At 34.2% G+C, this 25,091-nt stretch overlaps 1 protein-coding gene and 1 long non-coding RNA gene across 2 annotated transcripts in view; both read left to right on the forward strand.

Annotated features, from left to right (window-relative positions):
* LOC119068678 (protein amalgam) overlaps positions 1-25,091 on the forward strand; it is a 185,444-nt gene that overhangs the window by 98,989 nt on the left and 61,364 nt on the right. The window contains exon 3 of the mRNA XM_037172363.1: positions 16,421-16,534. Coding sequence (XP_037028258.1) covers positions 16,421-16,534 — 114 coding nt within the window. The remainder of the gene's footprint in view (positions 1-16,420; positions 16,535-25,091) is intronic.
* LOC119068686 lies at positions 43-15,602 on the forward strand. Its single transcript, XR_005086204.1, has 3 exons — positions 43-72; positions 8,105-8,108; positions 15,593-15,602. It is a non-coding gene; the product is annotated as an uncharacterized LOC119068686 (long non-coding RNA).

Below are 25,091 nucleotides of genomic sequence, written 5' to 3' on the forward strand. Positions count from 1 at the left end.
GCGTTTTCCATTCTGTAATCAGATATTCACTACGGACTGAACGATGGAAAACGCAGTATAACTGTCGATCCAGTCAACGTCGTGTGTTTCCGGTTCTATATTAAATAAGTTTGAGCCTGCGTTTCCATTCATTTATGACATTGATTAACAACATTTTTTCATTGTTACTGTACAATGACAAATCAAGGGTGTATTTTGCTCGAAGTCGTCCAACGCGTGTTAGACCTAAAGGAAAATTCGATTACGAGTAGATCAAAAATTATTCAGTTAGCAAATACAGTCACTTTTCAAACACAATAGAATCCGGATGTATTGAGTTTTAACAATGGAATGCAACATCGGCTAATAAAATGCATAATTTAACAGAAACTCATGCGTCAAATTATCTTTTATGAATTCAAACCAGAGAGTGTATCTATTGAATATCTCGTAATCGTGTAATCAATATGAAATTATAAACTGTTTACATACCGAAAAGCATTTATCGAACAAAATTTTCCATCAAACAATAAAATAATATTTACCCAATACGGGGTGGGTTGTGTATTGTATGTTATCGATACGGAAAGGTTTCCACACACAAAAAAACGGAACAAAAAAATTTGTGTTCCATTTATCAAAATTCAACGCATACAGCCACTCAGCAAAGAGCTGAAGGTATTGTCATTAAAATATTGTATAAATAAGATCTGTATTCATAAAGTTTATGTTTATTTCCAATTAACTGAAACAAAACACGACAATGTTGGGTAAATTTGACAAAAAAAAACCTGGCTTATCTATAACAGATCAATTTTGCTTGCTATTGGGCCTGCCATCAACCATCAACGAAGTATTTAACCAAAACCAATATGCGGGACGATTTACACGAATTATTAATGCATTTTGTTGTTATTGTTTTATCGTATCCTTGTGTGTACTTGGCTTGTAGTCATACGTTTTGTGTACATACAATTGGGTGGTAAGTAGTTTAGTTAATTCGAAATGGATCGATTGGCGAGATATTATTTGGTTAATATTGTTTTATTGTGCTGGACTGTATATCATTTAATAGGAGTTTAAATTTAATACGACAAGTGTGCAACCAACTAAACCATTGTCTGTTATTGTTGTGTATTTTTTCCATTCTAAATAATAATCTCGCTCGACGATGTGATTTAAGTGTTTTGTGAGACTGGAAGTACTGGCTTTTTTTTGTTCTCGTTAAACTTTCGAAAAATTACGAAAAATTCAATTTGGTTTTCACGAACGAATTACATTTTTTTCCCTCTCTGCAACAATGGATCAAAACCCCTACTTTCCACTGAAAATTGAAACTAATCTTACAACTTAGAATTTTATGTGTGGAGCGTGGAATTGTATTCAAATTAATCCACAACTATGGCCGGATTCGAAAATAGTTACAGTATTTTCGGATCCCAAATTGAAAGTTTTATGAGAAATAAACGTAATTGTTCTGAATTTTATTCCGTTCTTTTGTGTGTTCTCGTGACTGCGCGTGTGTCATCCTTTATTCAAATTTTCTGTAACGGTAAACATGGGTATAGGTAAAGTTTCATATAACGTACAGAATGCAATATTGAAGGTACGCTCGTTTAGTTATTTTAGTAATATGCTTCAAAAAGAAAAACATTTTTATTGAAATTTTGTCGAATTTTGTTGAGAAAAATTGGTTGGTCTTTGTAACAAAAATCGTCCGGTGAAAGGATTTTCATGTATATATAAAAGTGATATTTGTAAGGATGTTGATCCCTACCATTGCGCTGCCATTCATAAAAGATTTTTCCTGAAATTTTGCGCATACACTGTGTTGTCAACCTCGGATTGCAAGTTTTTACATTTTGGAACACTATTTAGACCATTAAGACTTTTTGCATCCAAACGTATTTCAGATGCATCAAACGTCTGTGTTCATCCGATTCATTTTTTTCCATTCTTTTTTATCAGGTCGTGTTGGGCTTTGAATGAAACTTTGCAAAGTTATTTCTAAGAGGAAGAATTTTTGAGAGCCTGGTTATTTCGGGCCAGTCAATATTCTTTCAAATTGACCATTTGGCGATCAGAATTTTTCTTACGCCCGCATGTTTTAAAAATGTCCATGTCCGTTGATTCATCTCTGTGCTTAAAATTCACCGTCATAATGATAGACGATATGAATCAAACGTTCTCTGTGTAAAAAACCGACCTAAAATTACTACGATCAATTAATTGCACAAAGCAAAAACACAAATGGTTAAACGGTTTCAATTTCTGCATAATACCTAAAAACAGTTCGATCCAAAGCGCCTTTTACCAACCGAATTAAATTAATTTTTTTGCCTTTCTGCTGAATGCAATAATAAATTTCCGAAATTTTGATGTAAAATGTAAATGACATGATTTTCATTTAAATGAACTTTCAACACTTATTTAACCCGCCGTGGTGTATACACACATGTAATATATGTTTTGTCCTTATATTATGGTAATGAATGGAAAATCATTATGCGTTTCTACCAGTACATGAAAGGTCCGTTTGCACAATAACCATATGATTTATCTTCCACAATTTCAGATGCTCCATTCAAATCGTTAACAACAAATAATAGACTCACAATGCATTGATTCACATGGCTGAACATGAATCACCAAAAGAATCCCATCTGTACCAATGTATATATAGTTTAACCATCGAATCTATCCACGTAGAAAGCGATTCATGTTCGGACATTACCGTAATATAGATATTTTACAATTATTGCTGTTACACAGTATCTTCAAGTGCTACTTTTTCGGATGATAAATACATGATCTGTGCCCGACGCCCAGTGGTATTTCCAAGGCAAACATTCGAAATATCCTCCGTCTACCACAAGTATCGGATGCAGTACTTCGGCCATTCGCACAAAATTTTATCGCTCATCTACTACTATAGATACACTCTTTGTCTGCTATAGGGTGCCTGACCATGATTTGCGGACGAAAAACCTGACCGTAATTTGCTTATGTAAATTTACATGTAAAATAAATTATACCGCAAATCACGATTCTCTTGGACTGTGGTTTGCGGTATAATTTGTATGACGTTTTGGAATACCTCCGAATAGCGGTCTATATGGAAATTCATATGAAATACCACAAATCACGGACACTATAACGCAACTCTCGATCCGATTAAAATATTAAAAACTTAATTAAAGAAAATCTTTAAATATTGATTAATTACGAAGGCGAAGAGTCTTCATAATAACGTTAGCCATTACTCCTGGATATCAACGAATTTCAAGAAAATGATGTAAAAAGTTAAAAATTGTCACGATACCACAAGTCACGGTCAGGGACCTTATCGATGTACCCGAAGTATAATGTGGTTTTAAAATTGCCTTAAATATGTTTAACATGTCGATGAAAGGCTGCACTGCATATAGGTGATTATATCCCCAAAAAACGTGTGTGCGTTCAGCATTCAACATTTCTCTATCTAAATAACCATACAACGCAACACATATATATAAATAACCTATAGATGTTGTACGTTGATGCATGTAAATGCATTGCGATGCACTATAAATTGAGGGAAAACATAAATCGATTAATTTTATATTTCGTTGTTTTGCATTGGTGGATAATGGATTTAATGGATAAATATCATCCAACAAAATATTTTTCAAAATATCAAACATGTTTTGGATTTTCATACATTTTGTATAATCTCTTGTTTATTGTGGGAAAATTATATAAGCTGTGCAGGCTTGTCTGAAATTTTGTGAAACACATCGACACACATGCACACGTTCAGTTATTTTAGGTCATTAGGTTTACGATGGATAAGAGTCTGTGTTAAATATGGTTCAAGCAGCGAAAAGGCACAACCTTTGTTATAAATGTGAGAAGTTGAAATTGAATATTCCGAACCATTTACCATTATAACAATACGACATTGCAGAATGTCATTTCCATAATGTATATTTTCTGGAAATCGCTCGAATGTGCTGAACATTTTCGATTTTCCAGCATTTTTAATCATAATCAATGTAATTGTGATTCCAAATGAAATTCCATAAATTGGGAACGATTGTCATCACGTCACTGCGGGAGAAACGAAAGACATTTATTAATTATTGTAACAAATCAATTCATCTCCTCTTAAATATTACAGAGAGGAAAAAAAAAATTTCCGAATTCAAATAACGTCTCGTTCATTTTCAACATCAATATTCAAATCACTGCTCAAGCTTTTTGACAATTTCAAGTATCAATCACCTGTAAAATCATCAAACCGGAAAAAAATCAATTTTCAATAGAATAATTTTTCCTTCATTTATATGATTTCTCTAACCATTTTTTATTTTCAATTTTTTTTTTTCTGATTCGAACCACTCAAGGATTGACAAATATCCAATCTTGTTCATGTCTCCAAGTCGAAGTTTTAAAATATTGAACAAAGTATAAAAGCACCAGAAGTCACGAAATCCATTTAAATAGTACTCTGTCTTCATGCCGATGGCCCTGATATATTTTTGTTTAAAAACATATAACATTTTATTTCCACCCCATATAATGTGTACAAATATAAATAATAAAATGGAATAAATAAAACTTACATGATATTTAAGCTTTAAAAAAATGGAAATAAGAAAAAAAAACCGAACCCAGCCATCTTTCAATTCAATATCTAGTCCATTTTTAGCTTGTGACTCTAGCAGTATCTTGTGCAATCGGAAATCTATCGGTTTCTTGTTCTTTTTTTAGTTTTGTATGAATGGGAAAGTCAAGTCAGAAACCATTTCCGGTGGCTTGGGACATCATGTCCATTTACCGACCCATGCAACTTCTTCGGGTGTTGTGACCTCGGTGGTACATTTGTTGAAAATATAATTTTTGTCGGTTAAGTCAATCGGAAAATTTAATACGAAAAACTTTCGGTTGTGTCACTAACATTTTCATTGGATGAGTTCATTGTTATTCTACAAATGTTATCTCAGAGTATGTAAAGCACAGCAGGAAAAATAATAATCCAAGAAAATTTGCTACGGATTCCGCTTAACTGATATAGTCAAATGTACTCCCAGCGTAACTCTAGAATTTTTTTTTGTTTCCTCTTCGCAAATTCCTTTATTTATCGTCTCCAGTGTATTTATATATATCAGAGTTTCAGTGAAGAAACTTCACATGAATCTTCTTTATGCATTTAACGGAGAGGATAGAGAGGATACCGAAGTGTGTATTTTTTTCTTCTCCCCAATAAATCTTTGTTAGACGAAAATATTTGATTTGTCGATGAGATGTTATATAATAGTTGAATTTAAACCATTTCCCGCGAATTATTATGTGATTCGGAAAGGAAACTAGTGAAAGCATACAAATATCCGTTATCCGTTCAAATATTATTTCATGGAATCAATTTTCATTGTTTTCGAATCTCTTGGTTATATTATACGCTACGTGATGTGCTTCGTTAGAACTTTTTTTTATTCTGTTTAATATTTTGATGACTTCATCTAAGATTATACTTAAAATTAATTTGCTTGCAATTCCATTGATGTCTTACACAGAATGTAATTTTATCTTCGGAAATTAATTCGAAATTTTTTACAGACACATGGAGAGGACGGACAGAGAAATAGAACCCTAGGGTTCATTTCATACTTACACCTAAAAGCTTAACGTGTTTTATAAATAAATTGACGAAATATTTCCGTGCTCGGTAGATTCCCAACAACAATACAATTCGAAAAACGCAATTTTAGCATAAAATGCAAATAACCGTTTCGAGAATGGTGGTAATGATAATACGTGAACGAAATACTTTAGTAGAAATTAATTACTGTCAAATTAATACCATAAATAACCGACAATAATCACCCATTTAAATGCATAGCCATATCCCCTTTTACTGTATGCGATCCCAGTGCTCTGTTATTATTTAGAAACTAATAAAAAGATTAGGTGTTTTATTTCCATTTCATTTACTTTCATTTTGTATTATAAGTTGACATTAAAATTCTGTCCCCTCGTATGCGGATGAAAATTTGGCTTTTCGTTGGAAGGTATGTTATTATGTGATATGAGATACGTAATACACAAAGGGGATGATGTTGAATCGGGGAAGAAGAAAAAAATTGAAAAAAAAATTGTTTGTGTGCTGAGAAGGCCTATTATATAATTCCGATGAACATGATGGATGCTGCGGTGCATCAATAGCAAAAAAAATTGGTTGAAATTTTTGAATGTTATTTTGATGTTAATGCGACGCATTTTTTCTTAAGCCAAGTATACACCTCCCGAGCGAACCGTAAAATGAGGAAAAAGAGTTGAAAATCTCACATGTAGCTGGTAATTTTGGCTCCAGTAATCTACAATAGCTGTTACAGCTGTAGCGCCGCATACAAAAAATACAGCTGTCGCAGCTATTGTAGATTACCTGGAAATTACCAGATATAGGTGAGATTTTACAAATTTTTCGCTGATCGTTGATTACGTTGAAGCGAAAAAACATCAGAAATTCTCATACTGACATTTCTTCGCTTTGCAATAACGTATATACTACTAGGCGTGAATCCGAGTATCAAACCTCCAAAGCCAAGCGTAATCTTCGTCCAATGTTAATAGGGAAATGATGTTTGGAAACTAAACCTTAAATGTAATAGATTTATGTATAATTTTGGTACATTGTTGATGTTCTAGTACAATCTGTCAAAAATTAATTTCTTTTGTATGTCGTTTCATGGATATTTTTACCATTTCACTAGAAAAAAGAGCGCAGAAAAAACGGCCAACCGTGGGCTACTTTATTAGTGTAATTTCGCGCCCATAAGGAATTTCTTGCTGGTAGGAACCTCGCAACGTCTCAGTCTTAGGCATCCTAACATTTTGTAAAAGGAAAATCCACTTTTTCTGAGTAAGGATACCGGTATCCTTGATGCAAAATATGTGTATCTCAGTTGGGATACCGGTATCCTAACGTTTTGTAAAAGGAAAATCCACACTTCCTATGTCGGGATACTGGTATCCTAACGTTTTGTAAAAGGAAAATCCACACTTTCTATGTCGGGATACCGGTATCCTAACGTTTTGTAAAAGGAAAATCCACACTTTCTAAGGATACGGGTATCCCTGATACAAAGCTCTAGGGTGTTAGAATAAAATTCGCATCTCCAAAATTTATGTGCCTGATACTCAACTGAATCTACCGCCAATTTATCGCCAGGTACTCGTAAAAATTCTCTAAATCAAGTTAGCCATTGAAAAATGTATGGGCGCGAAATTCCACTATTATATGTGTAATCTCGCGCGGCGCGAAATTACTCGTTACCCAACCGTGGTTTTCTATTGCATTGCGGTTTTTACGTCCTTACGAAATCCGTCTATTTCTAGTGATTCTTTAGCGAAACTACTAACATTAACACCAGATAGCACTTAATCGCCTCACACACAATCTCCACAGCACTTTGTAGGGAAATCACAATATTCCACTGAATGCATCGCTATGTTTGATTATTGGAATGATAAAATTTTGCGTACACATTAACGTAAATAAGGTAAACTCTACATGATCATAACAATTCGCACTCAAAACGACAGTGTACCTCTTTCGAATATGCTCGTCCCTTTATAACGTACAAGCACATACCCTTTATTTCCAAAAAAAAATTATTCAATATTCATAACGGAAACAAACCAAAATACAAAACCTAATGAAATATACAAGACCCCAAATGTCCGTATAAAAAATGAACCTATCACTCGAATACATCAGGATGGAATATACATAATCACAATCGAGATATACATTTTTATTTTGTCATATCACCCTAATTTATGGCTAAGGGTGGACAGATCGGTTCGTTTCAGTGTCTCATTTTCGGCAATAGACCCGCCTCGTTTGCAAATGCATTGCTATCAAATAGTAATGTTTTGATCCCATCTAAAGAATGTTAAGGAAAATAATAAAATGTTCAATTTACACCCTGAATCAAGATTACATAAAATAAATACGGTTATTGTGTTCATGTAGAGAAATACATTTATATTTATGTGTGGTACTATGTATGTATATATGGATATATTTGCCCTTCACACACCAAAAAAAAAGAAAGAAGAAAATAATGTTTTATGCCCATAGGCGGGTCATATCGAAAAGGGAGCAGAAATGTGCATGATAGAAAACAAAGGAATCAACTGTAATTATTTATCCGGAGGCAAAAATACGTTTGTGTCACATAAATATGTACAATTTATACATGTTTTGATAATTTCGATTAAGGGTTGTGCATGAAATCGGATTTGTATTTGGAAAAAAGAAAAAATTTGCATATGAAAGTAGATTTCCGGAATATGATTTTGTTCCATATAACTTTGTATACATAAGAATTCTTGCCGACGATTTCAGCATATTTCGAGAGAATGCTTTTGTGTGTTTATTGCCATTATCGTTGTATTATATTGGAAATAGAGACGGCTTCTAGTGTTGTTCAATTTTGTGAATTTCTGTCTGCGATATAAAACTTCGTTGGCATGTTATTTCGTTAGTCACAGAACGTTGTTATTTTCATCACTTTCGACCTATAGTAACGGAAAAATTGCACAACAACCACTAACGACCATTTTGACCATTTTTGTGCGTTTTATGCGAAACTACGAGCTTGATAACGAGAACAAAATATATTATCAATGAAATCTCAAACTGCATAAGAAATTGGTGGAGTACCTTCTAGAGTGGTAAAAGTGACTATCATTAATACTGTTCCAACTGTTCCACCTTTTCCTTCTCTCAGTCCATAGTAGTTTTCTTCTACGACTTATTTTGGTTATTTTGAACCAAGAATGATTTTTACTAGAAATTATGCAATCCCGGGTGAAAATGGAAGTTTCAAAGCTAAGAAATTCGTAGTCTCACGAACTCAAGCCTTTTGTCTTCTGAAACCATGAGACTATAAACTTCGAGTTTCTGAGCCCTTCATTTTCACGCTGGATTTTTTTTGGAGTTTTTTCGTGTGGTGTCAACACTATACAATTATACAATTATAATCGCTAGATACGCTAGAATTTCTCAAATTTTCGTTAATTTTCGCAAAAAGTTTTTTGTGAAAATTTGAGAAAATCGCGAAAATTTGAGAAAATTCGTGAAAATTTTTTTCGCGAATATAGGCACTGGTTATGAGAGACAAGACTTGACAAACGCTTCAGCAAAAGAAAATTGAGACAGTAAGTTTCATCAATCGAAATCATGTGAAATTGTAGTTAGCATATACGAATTCGGATTCCAGAACCGAGGATAGATATTATCCCGAAATTTCTTTGTTTTTTCGACATTTTTTGAGAACGTTCTACTGTCCAATTTTCATAACCACAAGGAGAGGTTTTGGGCGGGTTTATCGTCAGGTATAACTTAATCAAGTCTTTGCAACTAACGGCATTCTGAACCATACAATGATTGTATTTGTGGTCACAGTGGGTCCGATGGTTACCTTCGTACATGTCCCAATCTATAGCAGGAGAGCTGTTTTTCATTAAAAAAAAAGAATTCAAATTGATGTAAGAGGCTGAACGATAGATTCTGAGAATAATTTCGCTTAAAACGTATTTCTGTTAATTAATCAATTTAGTACCACCGTCCGTATGTGTTTCGACAAAGCACAAAACATACGTGTATTATATAGTTGATGTGCCACAAAAGAATTGAGCAGAAATTCCGAATATTTCGTTTAAAATATTTTTGTTTTTATTTGGTGGAGATTATTGGCAAGCGTAGAGAATGCAAAACTATTGGAAGCAATATTGAGCGCTAGGCAAATAAATTCCTGTCACACAAAATGACATTATTTGCACGATTTACGCATATTATGTCCGGCAAATGCAAATTAATCCTCCATATGATTTTTTTTTCATTTGTATGGTTTCAATGAAGCATATCTTTATCCCTTTAGCAGCACAGCTAAAAAAAAGGTATTTTTTTAACAATTTCTGCAGCATCATTCTCCAGTACGAAATTTGACGGAAATGCTGTGGGAGTTGAAACTCAAATTAGATCAGTTCACAACGACAAAAACTTTGTGTTTTTGCGACCAATTTTTGTTTACGTTTATTAATAACACATCTCGTAACATCTTGTTCATCGCAATGATGTCTTGTACCTTTCTGATAAAAAAGGGTCGAATGGCGTTGTAGAATTTCCATTTAACTGAACTGTTCCGACTATCATTTTATTTATTGAAAGAGTGTTACGGTTTTTGGTAAATAAAGCAGAAAGCAGATTCATTTCTATTGCACAAAAATAAAATTATGAATTTGGTGGATTTTTCCAGATGAGATTGTCAACCTGTTTTTATTAAATAAAAATTTATTTTCAATTCAAATTTGTTTGTATGCTGGCTTTGTGTTTTTTTAAAGAGAAAAGCAATTTCGTTTTTGAATTTAACTTTTAATGAATGGGATATGGAACTACATCTCTGCCTATTATATTTTCCTTACAATTTTCGAATGCACACACCACCTTCAATTATTCGCCGACACACTGTCATACTTTATCACAAATTTCACACAGAATGTTTAGTTACACCTTTTTTGTGTAGTACAGTTGGTGTGTGTATGAATGTAAGGGTGTGTTTGGATTGGAATTAATGTGTCGTAGTTGTTGTTGTTGTTGTTTGTGTTGTTTTTTTTATTCGAACATTCACAAACTAAAATGTTAACAAAGTTCTTTTGTAGTTTAATACAAATATGTACTTTATAATCAACGGACGATACGTTCGTGCTTATGTATAAAATGTAGATATTGTGAGCATAAAACATGCTAGTTGAATATATATTCAAATTTGAATGCAAACAATTTGCATTGTTCCCAGTGTGAAAAACGAATCTTTGTGTGGGGATTAAAGCGCATTAATTTTCCAATGATAGGGTTTGTTAAAGAGATGCAATTACGTTGATCAATATGGCTTAAGAAGCTTATTATCGCCCCTGAGGCGAAAATACTGCAAATGCAATAAAAATTTTACAAATTACGATCTTTTAATCCGGGAAACATCAATGCCTGAACAAAGATACGTTTTGAGTGGGATGGGTTTTGGGGGAATATTAAAATTAAAAGATTTTTATGAGTATTAGCATTCTGTTGCAACACGAATCTATGCAATTTTAATGCATTGTTTAATACTTTAATGAATGGCAGTTTATGCAAGAACGATTGCTTGTGCGGTTAACAATAATGGATTTAATGTAACCGATTTATAACTCTTTTCCTTTCACAGAATCCGATCCAAATTTTGTAATTTTCTTTCTGCACATAAAACTTTCACGTTCTGGATTGTACTCAATTTTTCACCACGTCGATTCGGATCAATTGTCACAAAGTCAATAGTAGCCTTACATGATAAAGTTTTGTAATTTAAAAAATTCATAGCCCTCGGCCAAGTAGTTTTTTTTGTGTGCAAAAAGCACGGAACTAAAGTGGAATTTGTTGAATAATTTTACATAGAACATTTGCCAGAATACAAACTCCAACCGGTTCCACTATATCGTCCCAATATGCATAAAATATCAGTAAAACCGCCGGCCAAAATGTGCACATAGCCCTTCCACATGATGTTCACAATGAAAATGGTTATACGTTGTAACACATAACTTTAAACTTGGAACTCCTCCATTTAAATACCTTATATTTGGTGAGCAATCTTTGAGCTGTACATAAATAGGTACACACAACACATGCAGAAAGCACTTTAGTTTAGACACTTAATGAATAAATATCACATGCATTTATGTTTTCGAAAATGTTGTAGTGCTGTTGTTGGCTATACCAAGGATTCATAACTTTGTGTGTGTTATAGATGTATGCATTTAAAATGATATCAATAAAATAGCAACGAGCAATGAGGTATCTTAATACGTATATAATGTATCGCAATCGGTGTAATGGATACATCAGTTTCGCAAGGAGATTGAACTTATTATAATGTGAAAGTACCACATAATTGAAAACGGGTAAGACGTTGATATGAAAGGTGTGTGTCGTAAGCACGAAACAAACAAAGTAAGTCGAAGTAAAACATAACATGCTTCCAACTTGAATATTCAATGCGAAATTATGCTGAACTTGAATATTCATGACGAATATTAGGGGATCGATAGCTTCAATATTATCAATAGCTTCATCCTTCTAATAAGATTCACTGCAAAAAGTATCGTTAATATTCCTTGACTTCACCATTTCTAGCAAATTACTTTTCAGTGGTCGAAGCAGATGAGAATAATCACATGAAATCGTAATTTTAATGTTATCCCTACAGCGCTTTCTATAGTTGCAACCTTGGTTGCAATGAAAGTCTACTGTATATAATGAATTGGATTGGAGGGAAGTAACGAATCGGTTACGCTTAAAACACACGAAGCATTGAAAACGTGTTTCCTAAGAAAATGCCTTTCAATGTTCATGTGTAATACATGTCATTCTATAAGGACGCTCACAGTAAGTTTGTTTGTATGAAGGGATCAGCTGACAAAAATGTGAGATAAAATGCCCCCCCGTAATTCAAAGTTGCCGACTGTAGCCATTGTTGTACAAAATCGTTATGTAGTCTATATCTTAGGCAATGTAAATACAACTTATAGAATGACTACACATAAAAGCACAGTACAGAAGATCCTATGTGAATTGTTAACGCATTTGGGTTAAATTTTATCAACTCTACTGGTACGCCACAAACATCGCACACCTACATTAACAATTTACACAGGATCTGCTGTAATGCAGTATTACTGATCAAACTGACCGGAAGACGATCTCAAATGGATTCAAATTTAATGTTAATCTCAGTTACCAATTATAAACGTCACGCAATAGCCGAGATAAAGACCATCAGATCAGTGCCGGACTGGCTCAAAAAATCCCTTCGGGCGTTGTATGAAGAAATTTTCCAAAAAGCCTTTCGTCGTCATTTATCCATACAAAAATCAAAAGGCCCTTCGGGAATCGCCCGAACGCCCATAGGGCCAGTCCGCCACTGCATCAGATCGAGGCCTAATATAATATTTTTGTGTGTATTTATGATGTATACAATTGTACAATATAATGTTAGCTTGCACTCTCAATGACAAACGGGCGTAGGTGTTGTTGAAAATTATGTTGAAACAGGTTCAGGTGTTTTGATTGTGGTGGTTATTGCATAACACATAGAAATGTTAATGTGTGTCTCTTGGTGTAATGCCAGAATTTATTTTATTGTTAACTTTCAACGAAATAATTTCATTACAGGGGACGTTAGTGTAATTTAGTCATGAATTTTCTACAGCTGTTTTTTGGCTGATCCACTCATACAAACAAAAGTGCTTGCATATACGTGGTAAAACCGTATAAAGTCGTATAAGAATTTTGGTTAGGATGAGTGGGTCTGTTAAAAAACAGCTGAAGTAAATTCGTGTCTGACGTTCCCTGTATGATCTCTAAAACAACTTTTTACAATACAGCGAGCGAATAAAAACCTTCCATGAAACTATAACAAACTTAAAGTATGAAAAATGTTCGATAAAGTATGTATGGCATAAACAAGAAAATATGAAATGTCGACAGAACATTACACAACGATCAACGTAAAGATTCATGGTGGTGTCTTAAAAATAAATTGGGAAAATATACTTGGATTTCACGACATAAACTACAAAATGCCGCACAGCCATCACATTTACACTATACAATACAATATATTGGATAGTGACGGTGAAACATAAATAAATTGTAAGATTGCAACTTCACTTCCAGTCGTATACTAGCCGCCCGATATTTCGGTATCATAGAGAACCTAGCTTAAATTGAAGTCATTAATATTGATGGCATTAGTTATTTATTGACTGCAATATTTCGTTGTTATACGGATTTCCAAAACTCAATATTTCACACTATAAAAAAAAATCTGTTCTTCGAAATTCATCATATCGTGTTCGGGCTATACGTATATGTAATGTGGTATGCGGTGAGGGGAACCATAAAAAATGAATGCAAAAATGAATTGGCCATGTAAAGTAGCATTTCAAATGGCTGAAACAGTTGGGCAAAAAAATGTAACCACAAACAAATACCCATATTTGATGTTGATTTTCGATATATTTTTTTTAAATTAGTGAAACCAACTCGGACTTGGTCAAATTAAATTTTTATAAACTGAAAATCTAACGGACCTGAGCCTGTCGATTAAATTTTCAAATGGCGGTACTGCAATTGTGTCTTTGCTCTCTTTGGTAGTTGCTGGTAGGAATAGTTCACAAAGAAATTTACAAATTTCAAAAAATCTGGCGAGGGTATGTCTGGACCTACAGGGATGTGTAGGGGTGATTTGGAAAGGCCTTAAAAATCTGAAGGACTCATAGTTCTTGAAATAATTGAAAAAAAAAAGAATCAATTTTGGAGCCAAACTTTTCCCTGTCATTTAGAAGCTACACTCTAGATCGTATAGATGCCAATACAATTCACAAAATTAATTTGCCTGCAAAGGGGTTAAAAGAGCTTTCGAAAACTTTCAGCTAGATTTTCTTTCCACTGAAAAATTGCACTTTTCTAATGGAATCAGAAAAACTGAAAGCCCTCCAAGACGTGTGCAATGCGATACAGTTTTCCGGATTAACACGATAGATTCTCGTCTGGTATACAGGACCTAAACGAACATTCAATTTTCGAATGTCCAAAACTCCAATACTCTGAGAAAGGGATTGTGTCAATGAATTCAAAAAAATCATATGCAGCTATAAAATTTTTTCCTTAAACCATCACGGGTATAAATAATCAACCATCAGTACAAGATATGTATCAAGGGGTCTTCACCATTTTCCGTTTTATTCAGTTTCTCGACAGCTTGAAATCCTGCCTTCTTACATCCGACTACCATTAAATCATAAAAAAAATATTCTCACTGTATTACTATACAGCAAAATAGCGCAGAATTCGCGACGCTAATGAATTTTGAATAGCGCCGTTGCTGTTCTTTTTTTTTCCTTGTTCAATTAAGTGGCAGCCTTGGGTCGTGCAACTGAAATTCACGTTCTGTAGTTTGGATTCTTGGTGTGATTTTTTTTTGCTAATTTATTTTGCTGTTATTCAATTTAATGACATTCGTTTTTTATTCAATTTGTGGTATTCCAGATAATAAAATCAATTTGACGTTGGTTTTTTTTTGCTGGAGTCGGTTGTTTCGCACTCAATATGAAATTAATAACTTTATTGCCTGCCCCATTTGAAAGCTGACATAGCGGTTTTCCCTTCGCGAAAATGATCCAATTACATGAGTCCTTTGTCAATGCATCGCCTTTCGCATGGGACGAAACCAGTAAACTGAAATGCATTGACTGATACGTAATTCGGAAACAAGTTGGTGATACTTCATCTCAGGCACCTAAAGAGCTTTTGGGCCAGCAGTTTGGCACTGCTCCCTCTTGTGCTTTCAAGCAACTTCCTCGATAACTGTTGTTTACTGTCGGTTTACATATCCAAGCTAAACTCGACGGGTATTGCGGGTATTGCTTAGAAAACCCTATTGTTAGTTTACCATACTGTGAATTTGGGCGATTCCTGAAGTACCTTTCGGATTTTTGTATGAAAATTTTTTGAAAATAGTAAATCGAGCTCAAAGTTGTTTTTCTGATCTGCCCGATAAAGTATCTTCCTATTATATCAATTCTGTCTAACCAAACTACGCGAATTATAAAAATTGGCATTTCTCGATACATTGCATCCAGGTACTATATCCACTGCATCCAGGTACTATATCCACATATATCGTGCTACTAACTTTCCCAACCGCCCAGAGCCCTTTAAAAATTTCGGTTCTTTCGAAGTTTTTCACTTGTTGTGGCGGCTGGGTGGGTCGAACATCGGCGTTTGTTGGCCAATAATATTCAGCTCATCGACCTTCATAAACGTACACAACTTGACTTGACATTATTCACATTTCACGACAACTCCGGAGAAAATTTTTCTAAGGGCCATGTCAGCCAACAAAAATTTTTCGGGAAAAAAGTTGTTCCACGATATTCTCAGAATTGAACGAGGATTCATTTGAGCCATAGCTCGTTTGGATCACCGTCGGCTTGAATCCCGATTGTTCGATGTTTTGGCGAATTGACTCTTAAGTTTTAGGCCAATTACAAATGGGTTGTATGTAGCCTTCGAGGGACTTTTTCAAGCCAATTCGGACATATCAATGTAATCTACTATTATTCGGGTAACTGATTGAATACTGTATCGAAAAAAGAGAGCATTCGATCGTCCTCTATCTTCTGCATTATATTACGATTTCAGCAAATCGGATCACGAATCGACATTGACCTTCAGCAGTTAAACAACTTGTCAAATAAAAGAACATAATCGAATCCATAAAGAAATTATGTCTAAATAACCACTCCCATAGTCAAGCATTCAATTTGTAATTACTTGATTTATTTTCCATTTCAGCTAATAACAAAGCGCTCGCATCAACAGCTGCTCCGAGATTCCTGTCACGTGGGCATACTTATCGGGCGGTAGTGGGTGATACACTTGTTCTGCCATGCGAAGTTGAAAACTTGGGTAAGTGGATAATGGATCCGTATAACGCAAAGTACACACAATTACCTTATTTTATAAAAAAACGTTAAGTATCATCACAAGGAAAAAGTGAATAGTGTATATTTTTAGGCTATTATACGCCGTTCTCCTTTCGGTGGAAAACATTGTAAATGCTTTCCGTACCGTTAGATATAGCATTTAGCTATGGCAGATTTAACAGTATATATCATAGGATACGTGCAACTCTTTCCCCTCTTTTTTTTCTATTTCCAGTTAGGTTTATATTTTTAAATGATATTTTATGTAGAAAAGGGGTCCTTGTTAGTCATCAGGAGTTCGTAATGAATGAAGTCTCTCTCGCACTCTCTGTGTTGTTTTAGTTTCTGGTAAAGTTTTGATTCCATTAGTCCTTTAATTCTTAACAATGTCAAGACTTCGTTAAATTGTTGGATGTGGAAATTGCATTTTCTATGTGTTAATTGGGAAAATGAAATTTTGCCTAATTTTTTAAACCCTTGATAACTTCCCACTGTCAGCCCAATAGAAATGACTATACTGATCATCGTACACTTGGGGTGGACACCGGTCCACAAAAAATTCTAGAGTTCCTTTTAAAGGTTTTCGACAGGGAATGCTAATTAAGAATGCTACCAAAGACTGGACGAAAATATCTTATACATCTTTTTTTAGTGAAGGTCCAATGTATCCCTGCGCTCGAAACTTTTCTGTTTTTGAATTTTCACCACCTGAAGTTGTTCCAGACCACAGTCTGAAAAGTGGGTTATCGGGGTCTGTGGACCACTAGAATTTTTTGTGGACCGGTCTCTTTTGGGCTTCACAGATTCGACGACCCCTATCGTACACCGATGCGTCAAATTAGTCCATTCGTTTGTGAATGATGTTATGCATTCTTATGATACGTGCCCGATTGAAAAACATTTTTAGTTGGTCGAAATACTATTGCAATAGTTTAACAACGAAATTGGATAAAACAACAAATTGCGATCCACACACGCTCCGCTGCAGATTCTAAAGGAGGTTACAATTGCCGATAGATACAATCCGGTATCACCGAATCAGGTCACGTATCATTGTATCTGGCCACTACTCTCTTGCACGTATATGTAAAAATGGGAGACAGAGATGAAATCATTTACTCAAAAAAACCAAATCGTCATAACATCAATATGATTTTAAAATGTTTGCATTGAAACGTAATTTTGATGGTCATTAAATTTTACATGTACAGAGTATGAATATTGAAATTGTTTGGGTAGCAATCATGTTCGGAAGATGTTATGAAAGAATTCCACTGCCATATACATCTCTGTATTGTAGGAATTTGTGTGCATAACGAAAAATTCAATTTAATTTCAGTCATTTCATTACATCAAACTTCTGCCATATCCTTTCAATTCGAAATGCAAATATAAACGAAATATTTTGATATTGCGCTTCTGTTTTTGAAACAAGAATACAGAAAAAAAAGAAAATTACAAATTTTTATCAGAAAAACATCGGGCTAAAATGTTTTTTTCTGTCGGATGGTCGCCATACACATCGTTTCTATGTCACTTGTTAAAGCGCGCAAAATGAATGAATTTTCAGACCAATTAAAGTTGATCAAAATATTTTTTGATTCTATGGCGGGGTATATTCATTTCGTTGTTTCATTTTTCTATTCCATTTAGTTAATTATATTTGTTGATTTGTCATTAAAGTTGAGCATGCTGAGAGGAGATTTAGATTTTTCGGAAAACATTTTCCACATTTTTCCCCAAAAAATTTCTTTTCTCAAATTAACTCGGGACTCTAAACTTTATTGAGTTTTTGCTTCGACGGACCTGGGTATGGGTAAGCTTCAGATGAAGGTTCATTCTTAAAATCTTCTATTCTCAAAAGACGTCCTTTCGCTTTATGCTTTTAAGTATTTTAAATATTTTTCTAAGTTCTGAGTCCACACAAACCTACAATTATTTGTTGTATTGATCCGCCACTAATTTTCGAGTTGAATATTTGAATGCATAAGGTGACACATGTCACATTAGTGAATTATAAGAAAAATCCATTCATCTAGCTGCACGGAAGAGCTGACAATGTTTAGACCCGTACGAAGTACTGGGGTCTTATGCGTTTACGCATACGTCCGTAACACGTCGAATTGGACTCCCTGAGCAAGGGGAAACCTATTGTGGTTGTCTAGAGATGCCAAATCAGTGAAAAAAAATGTCCGTCTGTCCGTCTGCACGATAACTTGAGTAAAACGCATCCGATTTTGAAAATTCTTTTTTTTACCGTTTGGTAATGTCAAAAGACAGGCTAAGTTCGAAGATGAGTGATTTTGGATCGACCCTTCCCGAGCTTTGGGTCACAGTGCTTTACGGTTTTTCGAAGATATCTCCGGACATTCAAACGTTACAGTTGTAACTGATACGTCAAATAAAAGGTATTTACAATACCGATCGACAAAAAAAAAGTTTATGGAAATCGGATGACCGACTCGTGAGTTAGACCCCTTGGTGTGAAACAGGGACAGGGCGGCAAGCAGTTTTTGCTTGTAGGTCAGCCACATTTCAACATATTTCGTCTGTTTTAGCTTTATTAGATAGGTATTGACCGTACCAATCAGGAAAAAAAGTTTTTGAAATTATGTTCTCCGGAGCGTGAGCTAGGTCTCTTGGAGTGAGCTCTTATCTGGCTACTCGGCCGTACAGTGAACGTGGATTATTTTGTCAATATCTCGAGTAAATTTTGACCGAATTTCATGATTTTTTTTTTTGTTTGAAAGGTATTAACGAATGTAAAGCGTCGGTAAAATTTCCGGTCTCCTAACAAAATGGCTGCCGGTGGCCATATTGGATTTTAATAAAAGTGATATATATTGGGAAAAATGGTACTTAGAGTGTTTCTGTTAACATGGAAATAATTTGTTATGTGTGTGGGGTGTTTCAGGCATTCCATATATGGACATCTATATATATCTATATTCACCTATATTGAGCTATATACAGGCATATAGAGCTATATAATAGCATATTCATCTGTGAAATGTTTATTAATAGGAAAATATAGGTAAATATAGCGGTATATAGCTGTTTAAATAGGAATTTATGAAAGTTGACTTCGTACGGGGCTGTCTATATTGCCTCCGGCAATTTATTTGTATATGCTAACAAGGCAAAGAAAGATAATGTAAGTGATTTTAAAGGACGAATAGCTTTTCAGTAGAGAATGAAGTAAAAGAAATGAAGAGTTTCACAGTAAAGGCTTTTGATACGAATAGGTGTTTCGTACGGGTCGGCGTTAGCTATGTTTTTTATTTTAAGGCCAGGTTATGTGCCTTAGATTAGATTAGATTGTATGGGGTGAGACGAACTTAAGCCTCCGTTGGGCCTGTTGTGCGTGCCCATTTTTCGTCTAATTGGACTGATTAAAGTGGAATCCGAACCACTGTCAAATGTAAGTTTTATTATCCTTAGGTTGAGAGATACATTTCGATTTGAAACCCGTGATGAGTGGGATGTTTATGTGACATCACAGATGGCACTGTAAGTTACAATTGTGTATATGCATGATTGTCATACATGAGAAATTGTTATGATTTCTTATTATTATTATTTTACGACTTTATTACGGTCGAAAGAGCCTATTGGCATTGCTATTGTAGTAACTAATCACACTTTGATTAGGAAAAGCTGTATGAGCAAGTTTACTCCGGGAATCGGACCCGGGACCCATACGTTATGAATCCAATGCTCTACCGATTGAGCTACCTGGACCTTACTAGCGTGCCTCACTAGCGCAATGTAAACATTTGTGATAGTAAATGCCTTATCCTGATTTTAAACTATTCAAAGAAGCACTGTGACATCGTCAACCTATTTGAGGATCTAATTGAATGAAACTTAATTTTTCTTATAATGTGATGTGTCCCCTTCCTGTATTGAACTATTCAGTATTAATAATTCGATCTTGCTTCACAGTCAGAGCTTCTTATCATCATTCCCCTTCCTCATAATTGAAGTATCTGGGTATTTTGTGGATCAATCCGCATAACATAAACTTTTCTAAGAAAATGTGATTCCTCAACACGAAACCGTTGAAAGATAAAAGTTGTTGCATAAGGTGTCAGAATTTGTAGAGTTAATTATAAAAAAAAATCAAGAGCTGCGATCGATTCTGTCTACTATTCTGTCATACTCCATCCATGAATTAATTTTCTCTTCAATAAGATGTAGCAACAACGGGTGCATATCTTTTATTCGCTAGCGACCTAAGTACATAATTTTATTATACATCTTCCGTTCGAATTTCGAACGAATAAATATTTATTTACTCTGATCGTTTTCGGTGAAGTTCTATACGTTTACCATTTAACAAAAAAAAAATAATCTTAAATCCATAAATTATGTCACGCTAAATCATGCAAACATTAATTTTAAATTTCGTATGCTTTGGCAATATTTGAAAATGGAGAGGTAGTTTCAGAGCATAAAACATGATGGTTCAAAATGAAAAACGATTCGAGTTCAGAATTTTTCTTTTCTAGTAAACTTCATTTCCGTATATTTATGGTCTCGGCGCGGCATAAAGAAGTAAAATTTGTGAAAGCTTTGACCGATACACAGTGACTCGGTGGTTATATGTGAGAATAATACCAGATATCTTTTGAAGGGATTTTCTTTGAAAATCGTGTGGTTATAATTACTGGATAAGTATATGTTAGACCGTTTGTAAATAATGTCATGCACAGTGTCTAATTTTCTTTTTCAATTCGACCGCATTTTTTTCGGAGCACACTTATTCGTTGTATGAACCAGCCCTTGCGGGATAGGCCACCGTATATAATAAACAGTAAATAATTCACACAAAAAAATGAAATTCTTTGTTGTACAATTCGTCATGTTAACATTAATACAGTTAAGCTCGTACTCTTAATCGTACCTCATTCCCAGCTAAAATTAACCATGTCGCCATTGATTTATTACAGTGAAAATATGAGATTGCGTGAGTTATTAATTTCATGCATACATTAGCTGAAATCAACTTCAAAATATATATATTTCTTGTACCGGAAGCGGAATAACAACAGAAAAATAATTAAGCACACCCCGAAAAAAAAAACAATTTTTTTTCTGCATTAACATATGACAGAAAAGTGTACATTTGTATACTTTATCAGCCGACCAACAACGTCTTATCATCGCTTGTAAGCTCATCAAAAGTAAAACAAATTAAAATTTTCATTCACACAGAAAAACAGTCAGAGTATGCAGCAAACAAAAAACAACCACTCGTTGTTATGTATTATTACATCAAGGCAACAACGTTGATAACCGTATCGCATGGTTAGTAGATATTTGTCAGTTGATGAGAATGTTCCTGTGAGCGCCTTTGATATTTATACGATAGTATTTTTTTTTGTATTCAATCTACACATTTAAAATAATATATAAAAGTACGAAAGTAAAAGCACTGAGCGTAAATTGTACTTGTTTGTGTTGATTTCAATTTGTTACTTCAAAAATGACTGTTGTTATATACGTATAATGTTTCCCGAATGAAATTTGTATCGTTTACTCGAATTCAAAATTAAAATGAGTTTTTTTTATTCATTCTGTACATTTCTTTGACGGAAAATGCCGTGGTACGTACGTCTTCTTTGAAAAGTTTAAGAGGGGAAATAAGAAAAATTCACTTTACCCTGTAAACATTAGATTTGTCTTTCTATTGAGTTGCTAGAGAGTTCATATTTTGAAAATCAAAATCAATTTAAATAAACTAGGGAATGTGGCAATGTTATACCTTTATTTAACTGTTTCGTTTGGTACGTTTTTTTTGGGGAGATTTTGTTTACATCTTATCTATTGATTAGTTTCAAGGAAACGTTTTTTTTTCGTCTTCGAAATATGAGCCGACTTCATGTAAAAAGAATATTTTGTCTCGAAATATTTAATGTACAAAAATTCAATTATCTTTTTCAGTTGACTTTATTGATGCTTCAATTTGAATTGTTGTCTATGAGTCATAGACTATGACAAAGCAAATTTTTGGCATAAATATTTCAAAAAATATATATATTAAAAATTGAGTAAACTGTATGGTTGTGGTGCTACCTAAATTTGCAATGCTAACCTTTTTTAATCGAAATCAGAAATAAGTATAATTTAGACCTCAACCCAGCCGATCAGCTAGTCTAGGATCAAACACCTCTCACATCCCACTTTTCATTGTTGTAACGTAAACGAAGGACTAGACTGAGTAACTGCGATGCCAGCTTTACTCTCGTCCAACTCCAATTCGACTGAGTACAACGATCTTTGCGAGATGATAATCTTTCATTTATCGTTGACATATGTCCAATCGATTTTTATACTTCTTTCCATTTACAAGATTGATACAAAATCTTCTACTTCACTAGTTTAAACAAAATGTTTCCCGCCATATGTATAATGTACGCGCCTGCGCCCGGTATAATAAATTGTAGAAAATATTTTAAATTAAAACCAACCTTCTTCGGGTGTAGAATCGTGCATTTTTGGATCATGCATGGGAAAATCCTCTGATATCATCGAATGTTCAACGAAATTTACGAAATCGTCATCTTCATTTATATAGATTAGCGTTTTTTCTGACCCTCTTAGAAGAGTTGCATAAGCCCATAACGGTAAACGCTTATAAACGTATAATTCTAAGGCTTTACGTCGACATAACGGTCTGATTCTTTTAGTAATTTGACCCAAGCAATATAAAGTTCATTTCACGCAGATAAATCTTCCGAACATGCATGTATCCGCCTTTACGCTGTCAACGCATCAACACTACCGCTCGTGTCGTGATATTACTGCTAGACAATTTAGAGAGTTAAACAAACCAACATAAGTGAGTGAAAAATTGCTTCAAAGGGTCTGATGACCATTAACAAGACGTTTGGCTCCCACTTGCTTTCGTGAATTCATTTTAGCTTGAACTAACCGAAATCAGAATCATATCGCTGCTGTTTCCGATAAAAATCAATACGAACGTCTATCAGTATATTTCAAGGACAATTGCTATGACGTTTAGCATTTCAATCGTTTTTAACTAGTTTCTGTTACTAGTTTGGTAGATAATGGCTGTGGTTGGGCCGGTTTCTCAATTTTAGCGGCCCCACAAAAAACGCACAAAAAATGCACCCTGGGTAATGAACGTTACAGATTATAGAAACGAGACTTTTAAAGCTCAAGTTTAGAGTTTAAAAAAATCAATGACGTGCTTTCTCAGCGCTCTGGGCCAGGCTCACTTTGCCCATGAGCTAAGCCGGCCCTAAGCTGCAGAGTTAATTACTTTATCAAATTCGAATAAATTTCCACTTAATGGTGTGCATCAGATACTTCTTCTACTTATATTCTAAAGATTTTTTTTGTGCAAAATTCCTCGTATATCTTAATTCAGTTCTGCCATACCATACCTGTGATATTAAAAACAGTCTCACCCATACATTGCTGAAAATGTTCAAAATCTTTTTAAATTGTAACTTCCAAGTTATTTTCTTTTGTTGTAAATGCACTTCAGGACTACATACTGAGCAGGATTTTCTTTCGACACATTTCACCAATAATGACTTTACATGAAGTGCCATACGAAATAAACTTTGTTTTCAATGTTCAAATGTTGATATTGTTTACGAATTATTATTTTTTTGTCATTTGTTTCCAAGGATCTGGAATTGATATATTCGGAGAAAAATGCAGTGCGACCATAAAAATTCAGAAGCAAGTGCCCAGGTCTTCAAAAAAAAAGTTTAACTGTAAAAGATCATGTTCATTGCAAAAGCACTTAAAAACTTCAGAGGTGAAACCAACTTAGCTGCAACGTCGATGCCCTGAAAAACGATGAAATGTACACAATAAGTTCCTTTATTGTTTTGATTTGTAACGATTTAAAGTGTTTCCTATTGAAAGTCATTCTTAAAACACGGTATATAGAGTTTCTTTGCGTTGTACAACATTCATCCCTTTTTCATCCTCTACTTCATATAAACGGTTTATGAATTGTTTATACGACGTAAACTCCAACAATATAGCTTTAACAATGCATTTGACATTTTTACAATTTTTCACACGTTGCAGTGCAATTTAGTTTTTAGTTGTGCTTCGTTTATTGTTTTTTGTTGTTGTTGCTGTTGTCTATTTTTCGTTAATACTATACACGTTCCGTTCTCCATGTTTACTCCCATTTAGTTCTCTTTTTTTCCAGCGTTTATACATAGATGAAACAAACAATTCAATTTATTATTTGGTTTTACAAGAAAGGAGAAAAAAATCCTCGAAAAGTACTATTTTATACAATTTATTTGCAGCGACTATTTCATTTTGTGTATAGGTCATGAAGTGGAGCCAATTTATTGGTCTAGTTTTTTATATCCTTTTGAATTAGTTTGTTTTTTTATTCGGACATGTATGGACATTACTTTTATGGTTGCACAGTTGTACAGAATATAAAGTACGCTGAGTATAAGTTGACCCAAACACAAAACACAATACAAAGTGATGATTTCTATTCGTTTTCTTTGACAATATTATTCTGATGTCGAAGG

Source organism: Bradysia coprophila (genome assembly GCF_014529535.1).
Source record: "Bradysia coprophila strain Holo2 chromosome X unlocalized genomic scaffold, BU_Bcop_v1 contig_20, whole genome shotgun sequence".
Classification (NCBI taxonomy): Eukaryota; Metazoa; Arthropoda; class Insecta; order Diptera; family Sciaridae; genus Bradysia; species Bradysia coprophila.